At 51.0% G+C, this 9,235-nt stretch overlaps 1 protein-coding gene across 1 annotated transcript in view; it reads left to right on the top strand.

Annotated features, from left to right (window-relative positions):
* BCKDHA (branched chain keto acid dehydrogenase E1 subunit alpha) overlaps positions 1 to 9,235 on the top strand; it is a 30,529-nt gene that overhangs the window by 2,691 nt on the left and 18,603 nt on the right. Inside the window, exons 2-3 of the mRNA XM_017502929.2 lie at positions 8,257 to 8,436; positions 8,543 to 8,629. Coding sequence (XP_017358418.1) covers positions 8,257 to 8,436; positions 8,543 to 8,629 — 267 coding nt within the window. The remainder of the gene's footprint in view (positions 1 to 8,256; positions 8,437 to 8,542; positions 8,630 to 9,235) is intronic.

Genomic DNA, 9,235 nt, shown 5'->3' with positions numbered 1-9,235 from the left:
TTTTTTGAGACGGAGTCTTGCTTTGTTGCCCAGGCTGGAGTACAGTGGCACAATCTCGGCTCAGTGCAGCCTCCACTTCCCAGGTTCAAGTGATTCCCTTGCCTCAGCCTCCTAAGTAGCTGGGACTACAGGCATGTGCCACTACGCCCAGCTAATTTTTGTATTTTTAGTAGAAATGGGGTATTACCATGTTGACCCAGGCTGGTCTTGAACTCCTGACCTCAGGTGATCCGCCTGCCTCGCCCTCCCAAAGTGTTGGGATTATAGGCGTGAGACACTGTGCCCGGCTGCACCTGGCTAATTTTTAAATCTTTGTAGAGATGGGGTTTTGCCATGTTGTCCAGGCTGGTCTCGAACTCCTGGGCTCAAGTGATCTTCCTGCCTTAGCCTTTCAAAGTGCTGGGATGATAAGCGTGAGCCACCTTGCTTGGCCATATTTTTCGGTTTTCATGAGTTTAAGTTTAAATAGCCACAGGTGTGCTGGGTGGGGTGGCTTATGGCCGTAATCCCAGCTACTCGGGAGGCCAAGGCAGAAGAATTGCTTGAACCTGGGAGGCGGAGGTTGCAGTGAACCGAGATCGCGCCACTATACTCTAGCCTGGGCGACACAGCGAGACTCTCTAAAAATAAAATAAATAGCCACAAGTGATTGGTGGCTGCCATATTAGATAGTGCAGTTTTATCCGGCTGGAGATGAAGATATAGTCAGGGAAAGGCTGAGAGGCTGCATAGTTGTGGACAGATAGGATTGTGGAGAGATTACTGGGTTTACTGGGGAAGGTCAGCTTAACAAGAGGGGTGGGGCTGCTTCACTTGTTCCTGACTTCTTGCCCCTCCTCTACTCACTCTCTTCATTGAATACCCTGCTGCCCTGCAGATGCATTTGCCTGATTTTCACCTCCCTTCCTGTCTCTGCTACCATAGCAAATGTTTCAGTGCTCAGGGAAAGGAGGAGGAAGGAAACTCAGATTGTCAAGGAATCATGAGTCAGTTTCTTACTACCAATCCAGGCCTGGGCTTGGCTAAGTCATTTCACCTCTCTGACCCTAGTTAGGTGAATGAGTAGAGTCCCTAACTTGTTGGAATTCAGGAAGCACCTGGAGCTTGGTCTGTGCTAATTATCAGTGACTTTATTTTTGTGATCCAGCTCTTCACGGGCAGCCTATCTGGGGGCTCCAGTACCCTGTGCAGTATCTCCAAGTGGTAGGTACTCAGTGTGTGTATTCGTCTGTTCTCAGGCTGCTAATAAAAACACACCTGAGACTGGGTAATTTATAAAGAAAAAGAGGTTTAATGGACTCACAGTTCCACATCCTGGGGAGGCCTCACAATCATGGCGGAAGGTGAGTGAGAAGCAAAGTCACATCTCACATGGCGGCAGGCAGGCAGAGTACTTGCAGGGGAACTCCCCTTTATAAAACCATCAGATCTCGTGAGACTTATTCACCATCATGAGAACAGCACGTGAAAGACCATCTCTCCCCGCCATGATTCAGTTACCTCCCATTGGGTCCCTCCCATGGCACATGGGAATTATGGGAGCTATAATTCAAGATGAGATTTGAGTTGGGGACACAGACAAACCCTATCAGTGTGTATTGTGGGATAAATGGAGATGGTCATTATGGTCTTCTGAGTGCCCAGGCTGGAGTGCAGTGGCGCCATCTAGGCTCACTGCAGCCTCCGTCCCCCAGGTTCAAGTGATTCTCCTTCCTCAGCTTGCTGAGTAGCTGGGATTATAGGCTACCACACCCGGCTTATTTTTGTATTTTAGTAGAGATGGGTTTTCACCATGTTGGTCAGGCTGGTCCCAAACTCCTAACTTCATAATCTGCCTGCCTTGGTGTCCCAAAGTGCTGGGATTATAGGCATGAGCCACCATGCCCGGCCCGGAGTTTTTATTTTTTATTTTTATTTTATTTTTTGAGATGGAGTCTCCCTCTGTTGCCCAGGCTGGAGCGCAGTGGCACAATCTTGGGTCACTGCAACCTCCACCTCCGGGGTTGAAGCAATTTTCCTGCCTCAGCCTCCTGAGTAGCTGGGACTACAGGCGTGCACACCACGCCCAGCTAATTTTTTTTGTATTTTTAGTTGAGATGGGGTTTTACCATGCCAGCCAGGCTAGTCTTGAACTCCTGACCTCAGGCAATTTGCCAGCCTCGGCCTCCCAAAGTGCTGGGGTTTCAGGTGTGAATCACTGCACCGGGCTGGGAGTTTTTATTTTTAAAAATTTTTCTTTTTATTCCTTGAGATAGGTCTCACTTTGTCAGCCAGGCTGGAGTGCAGTGGCATGATCTTGGCTCACTGCAGCCTTGACCTCTTAGGCTCCAGTGATCCTCCCACCTCAGTCCCTTGAGTAGTGGAGACTACAGATGTGCACCACCATGCTCATCTAATTTTTTGTAGAGATGGGGGTCTTGCCATGTTACCCAGGCTCATCTTGAACACTTGGGCTCAAGCTGTCTACCCTTCTTGACCTCCCAAAATGATGGTATTATAAGCGTGAACCACCGTACCTAGCCTTAAATTATATTTGTTTATTTGTTCAAATTTTTTGTACAGACAAGGTTTCGCTATGTTTCCCAGGCTGGCCTCAAACTCCTGGACTCAAGTGATCCTCTCTCCTCAGCCTCCAGAGTAGCTAGAATTACAGGCATCTGCCACTGTACTTGGCTCAGGGAGTTTCAGTCACACGATCAGGAGGCAGCGGTCTGCTCAGTTAGAGTCCATGCCCTTAGCCATGGTGACTCAGCGACTTCAGATGACTCCACCAGGGCCACCCCAGTACTTCCTGGGCAGAGCAGACCATCCAGAGTGGGCAGGTGGTGCTTTCCTGTGTGATTGGAGAGGACATGGCATGAAGCTTTGTGTAAATCTGTGTAGCCTCTGCCATTGTAAATCATTGGCCACGGGGACAGACTCCCCCACACCCAACCAAAAGCTAGAAGAACAGATGGGTGGAGTTGCGTCCTTCCTTTGTAGGGGTTTGACCACCGACTCCTGTTACGGAGCATTTCCTCAGGACCAGGCGCTGTATGGAGCCCTTTGCATAGCTCACTGAATTGGGGTAGCAACCCTGGGGCTGGGGACTACCATCATCTCCCCCAGCCCAGGAAAGAAGGGAGGAGGGTCCAGCTGAGGCCCAGCTCCAATATACGGAGCACACCGGGGTGCCCTGAAGGTAGCTTTGCAGCCTCCGGAGGCTGACAGTCTTGCCCTGACACCCTGGTTTGTTCTCAGACTCTGGCCTCCCCTCTTAGTGCCCATCCGAAGACCAGCCTTTGGTCCTCTTCCATCGGCATGCCGTCTCCCCTCTGCCTCAGTCTCCCTCCCTTTTGTGTCTTCTGGGGCCACAGTTTGGTGTTATTGTTTGTCGAGACAGGGTATCACTTTGTTGCCCAGGCTGGAGTCCAGTGGTGCCGCCATGGCTCACTGCAGCCTTGGCCTCCTGGGCTCAAGCATCCTCTCACCTTAGGCTCCCCCAGCTCCGGTATCTGGGACTACAGATACATGCCACCATTCCCAGCTAATTTTTTTTTTTTTTTTTTTTTTTTTTTTTTTTTTTTTTTTTTTTTTTTTTTTGAGATGGAGTCTCACTCTTGTCACCAGGCTGGAGTGCAGTGGCGCAATCTCAGCTCACTGCAACCTCTGCCTCTTGGGTTCAAGCAATTCTCCTGTCTCAGCCTCCCGAGTAGCTGGGATTATAGGTGCCCACCACCACGCCTGGCTGTTTTCTGTATTTTTAGTAGAGATGAGGTTCCACCATGTTGACCACCATGTTGATCACCTGACCTCAGGTGATCTGCCTGCCTTTGTATGTGTGTGTGTGTGTGTGTGTGTGTGTAAATGGGGTTTCGTACTGTTGCTCAGGGATTGCAGGCATGAGCTGCTACGCCCATCCTTCCTGGCTAAGTTTTAAAATTTTCAGAGACAGGGTTTTCGCCATGTTGCCTAGGCTGGTCTCGACCTCCTGGTCTCAAATGATTCTCCCGTGTTAGCCTCCCAAAGTACTGGGATTATAGGTGTGAACCACTGCATGTTGCCACAGTTTGGTTTTAGAATCCATTTTTTTTGAGACGGAGTTTCACTCATGTTACCCAGGCTGGAGTGCAATGGGGCGATCTCGGCTCACCGCAACCTCCGCCTCCTGGGTTCAGGCAATTCTCCTGCCCCAGCCTCCTGAGTAGCTGGGATTACAGGCACGCGCCACCATGCCCAGCTAATTTTTTGTATTTTTAGTAGAGACGGGGTTTCACCGTGTTGACCAGGATGGTCTCGATCTCTTGACCTCGTGATCCACCCGCCTCTGCCTCCCAAAGTGCTGGGATTACAGGCGTGAGCCACCGCGCCCGGCTAGAATCCATTTTAACATGCAGTTAGTTCTTCCCCCCTCCTCTTTTCCCCATCCTCCTAAGGTGTAGGCACTTCCCTTTCTCCCACGTCTCACCTTCCTAGGTTTTGTTTTACTATCTCTTAACCAAGTTTTGAGTATACAGTACATCCCATGTCGGTGCTGAACCCCTTGTGTGAGTGAACTTAGCAACTTTTCACATGGCATTGTGCAGCCTTCTTACAGATAAACTCAGAGAGATGAAGTGTTTTTTGTTTTGAGACAGAGTCTCACTCTGTTGCCCAGGCTGCAGTACAGTGGCATGATCTCGGCTCACTGCAGCCCCCACCTCCCGGGTTCAAGCGATTCCCCTGCCTCAGCCTCTCAAGTAGCTGAGATTACAGGCGCACACCACCACGGCCGGCTAATTTTTGTATTTTAGTAGAGATGGGGTTTCACCATGTTGGTCAGGCTGGTCTCGAACTCCTGACCTCAGGTGATCTGCCCGCCTCAGCCTCCCAAAGTGCTGGGATTACAGGTGTGAGCCACTGTGGCCAGCCGAGATGAAGTGTTTTTGCAGAGAGCCACGCAAGCTGAGAAATTGGAACCCAGGGAAGTTGAACTCCAGAGCCAGGGAACTTAATCGCCCATTCATGTGTTAGCTCATTTGAGTGCCTGCTGTGAAGGCAACCTGGATGCTGTCTCTGCCTTCCTGGCTGGATTGTGGTGTTTGTGGGAGGTAGACAAGGAAACAAAGGAATCTTCTTGGTCAATGTCTGGCTGTGCTGGCTGCTCAGAGGCGGAAGAGCTGTGCTGCAAGAGGCCGGCTGCTTCCTCCTCACAAGGGAAGGGGAAGCCTATCGTGCATTGTCAGGCCTGAATCTGCCCTGCCGTTGGGAATGTAATTTCCTCACCACCACAAATGCAAATAAACACACACAGCTTAACATGCTACCCTGCTGGAACTGTGGACGGCTTATTCACTGCAGTTAAAGGAAGATGGACGCATTTGAGCACCTATGTGTGAGCTCCAGCTTGTGGCAAACCCTGCCCTTTAACTCCTGTGGGAAGTGAAGCCACAATTACCAAGGAAGAATTTGGGGAGTAGTGGGAAGAAAAGCCACATATGGTTGGAAATCAGGCTGCAGGGGCAGTGGAATGAGGAGCATGGAAGTCTAGGAGCCTGAGTCTCAGCCCTGCCCAGTTTGGAAGCCCAGTCCTGATATAATTTTTTTTTTTTTGAGACAGGATCTCATTTTGTCCCCCAGGCTGAAGTGCAGTGGCACGATCTCAGCTCCGGATAGCCTCCTCCTCCCAGGTTCAAGCAGTCCTCCTGCCTCAGCCTCCCAAGTAGCTGGGACCACAGGTGTGCATCACCACACCCAGCTAATGTTTGTAAGTTTTTGTGGAGACAGGATTTTGCGTTGTTGCCCAGGCTGGTCTCAAACCCCTGAGCTCATGCAGTCCTCCTGCCTTCACCTTCCAAAGTTCAAGGATTACAGGCATAAGCCACTGCGCCTGACCCAATTTTTTTTTTTTTTTAATTTGTGGTCTGGTGCAGGTTATTTTACCTCCCCAAGCCTGGGTTTCCTCATCTACTCAAGGGCAATGGCAGAGAATGCCCCTCATCAATGCCCCGAGTCAGTAGGCTTGTGCGTGCCAGACTCAGCTGGCTTACAGCAATGCTTCATAAAGGGGAGCTGTTGCAACAGCCTGGCCAGTTCTGGGCTGCCTAGTTCCAGAGCTCAGAGTTCCAGTGGGCTCACACCTTTTGAGCTTTAGGCTTCTCACAGGTCTCCTGGGCTTTCTCAGTCATTCCTCATCTGATCTGAGGAGGTGTGACGTCCTTGCAGGACTCCTCCAGCCCCTCTGAGCTTCCTTTATTTTATTTTATTTTATTTTTTGAGACAGCGTCTTGCTCTGTTGCCCAGGCTGGAGTGCTGGAGTGCAGTGGTGTGATCATGGCTCACGGAAGCCTTTACCTCCTGGGCTCAAGCAATCCTCCCACTTCAGCCTCCCAAGTAGCTGGGACTACAGCTATATGCCACCATGCCTGGTTAATTTTTAAAATTTTTTGTAGAGATTATGGTCTCAGGCTGGTCTTAAACTCCTGGGCTCAAGTAATCCTTGAGACCAAAGTGCTGGGATTATAGATGCGAGCCACCTTGCCTGGCCCTGAGCTCCTTCTGTCTTCTGTGAAGGACACGCTATTCCTCTCCTTTTGTGTGTGTGTGGGGGGGGGGGGGGGGGGGGGGGGGCGGGGGGCAGGGTCTCAATCATTTTGCCCAGGCTGGAGTGTGGTGGCATGATCTGGGCTTACTGCAACCCCTGCCTCCCGAGGTTAAGTGATTCTCTTGCCTCAGCCTCTGGGATTACAGGTGTGTGCAACCACACCCAGCTAATGTTTGTATTTTTGGTAGACATGGGGTTTCACCATGTTGGCCAGGCTGGTTTTGGCCTCAAGTGTTCCGCCTGCCTCGGCCTCTTGAAGTGTTGGGGTTACAGGTGTGAGCCAGTGCACCTGGCTACTTTTTGTTTTTCACATGTTCCATTTCCCTTACCTGGAACGTGCTTTCCGTGCCTCCTGGTTATCCCTCAGATCTCAGCTGTAACATCACTTCCGCAGGAAATTCTTACCCTCCTTCCCTTCTGCTATAGGATGATATGAACCACTGTCATCGTTACGTGTTCAGCATCCGCTCTCCCTGCTAGGCAGCAAAGGGCAGATGTCTTGCCTGTCTTAGGTCCCCAGAGCCCAGCACTGGGCTGGGAACATGGCAGGTGCTGAAATATTTGTCGAATGAGTCAGTCTCAGCTCGCAGAGGGAGCTGGGACTGGAGTAGAGTGGACACTGACGCGTGTAGCGGTTTGCCAAGCAATAGGGAAAGAGACTGTCTAGTAGAGCAGGCAGAGATGAGAGGGGAAATGATGACAGTTGCGATTGTTTTGAGCATTTGTTATACAGCTTACAGATACTTTGCTGAATATTTTATCCGCATGATCTTGTTTAGGCTGCACATTTCCACGAGGGCTTCTCCATTTTTATAGACAAGGAAGAGAGCAAATGGAGAGGGGAAGTTACTTTGCCATATCATCCAGTAAGGGATTTTTTTTTTTTTTCTTTTTTGAGATGGAGTCTCACTGTCACCCAGGCTGGAGTACTGTGGTGCAGTCTTGGCTCACTGCAACCTCCACCTCCCAGGTTCAGGGATTCTCCTGCCTCAGCCTCCTGAGTAGCTGGGACTATAGGCATGTGCCACCACACCCAGCTAATTTTTGTATTTTTAGTGGGTACAGGGTCTTGTCACGTTGGTCTTGAACTCCTGACCTCAAGTGATTCACCTGCCTTGGCCTCCCAAGGCCAGTAAGGGATTTGAACCGAGGCGGTCTGACTCTTAAGAGCTCAAAGACTTAAGCTCTGTTCTCTGGCTTCACTGGTGCATGGTAGAGGGAACACAAGAGAGCCTGTCTAGATGCCTAGAGACCATCCTGCAGTGGGCGTGTGTGTCTGTGGTCACAGAAGGAGAGAGAGAGGAGGGGACATCTGTGGCCAGACTGGGGAGGCCTTGAATGCCAGGATGAAGCGTTTGGGCCTGCGATCATGAGAATAGTAATAGCTACCAGTTCTTGACTTGTCAGCCACTGACTGAGCCATTTCATCTTACAGCAGTCCTATGGGATAGCTGTTGCTGTTTTTATCCCAGTTTTTCAGATGGGGAAACTGAGACACAGATGTTGGAGTCAGTTGCCCAAGGCGTTGCAGTGGGAGAGTGGTGGAGTTGGGGCTCAGACCTTGCGAGTCAGGCCCCCGAGTTCACAGGGGTCATGTACTCAACCACCATGCCGCCTGCCTGCTGCTGTGGTCAAGCCAGCGGAAACCTGGGTGCTGCTCCTGATGCAGGCGTCTCCTCTGCTCTCTCCCCCAGCACCCCCACAGGCAACAGGAGCAGTTCTCATCTCTGGATGACAAGCCCCAGTTCCCAGGGGCCTCGGCAGAGTTCATAGACAAGCTTGAATTCATCCAGCCCAATGTCATCTCTGGAATCCCCATCTACCGCGTCATGGACCGGCAAGGCCAGATCATCAACCCCAGCGAGGACCCCCACGTGAGAGGCAGCCTCCCTCCCTTCCCATGCCCCCTATGCCCAAGCCCCTTGCCTGTCTCCTCTCTGGTCCCAACTACCCCACGTCTGTCTGTGCCTCCACCCGCAGCTGCCGAAGGAGAAGGTGCTGAAGTTCTACAAGAGCATGACACTGCTTAACACCATGGACCGCATCCTCTATGAGTCTCAGCGGCAGGTGCGTGGGCACAGGCTTGGGGCAGGGGGCTGGAATTACCTGAGGTTCTCTACCTTTGTGTGGGCCAAAGGATGGCTCCCAAGGAGGAGAGATCTTATTTTTTTGCGGGGGTCCATGGAGTTCTGAGGGTTTTCTTGGGGCTCTGGGGGAAAAGTGTGAGAGCAGTGCTGCCCTAGGGCAGAGGATGGACCCAATCACTAAAAACACCTACTGTGTGCCTTGCTTGGGGCTTGCCTGTGTTGGGAGAGGGCATGGCGAAGGCCTAACAGCCCTTCCTCTTGGAAATGCACAGTCCCGAGAAACAGGGTGGGTCGCCACTGCTTCCTAGAGTGCTCCAGGGACCACCCTAGGTCCATGTGAAATGTGCTGTGATCCCCAATACATCCTAGTGTCAGGGGACAAAGACCCAGTCGAGCCAGGGTCAACAAACAGGGAAGCTACTGACTCAAATGACCACATTTCCAGAGGGTCCTGTTTTTGGGCACAGCTGGATCCAGGGGGCTCAAAAGATGTCCTTACACCTTCTTTCCCTCTGTGTCTTTTCTTTTCTTTTTTTTTTTTTTTTTTTTTTTTTTTTTTTTTTTTTTTTTTTTTTTTTTTTTTTTT

Source organism: Cebus imitator, unplaced genomic scaffold, assembly GCF_001604975.1.
Source record: "Cebus imitator isolate Cc_AM_T3 unplaced genomic scaffold, Cebus_imitator-1.0 Scaffold306, whole genome shotgun sequence".
In the NCBI taxonomy this organism is placed as follows: Eukaryota; Metazoa; Chordata; class Mammalia; order Primates; family Cebidae; genus Cebus; species Cebus imitator.
The sequence above is the reverse complement of the archived record's forward strand: the minus strand, read 5'-3'. Positions and strand labels throughout refer to the sequence as shown.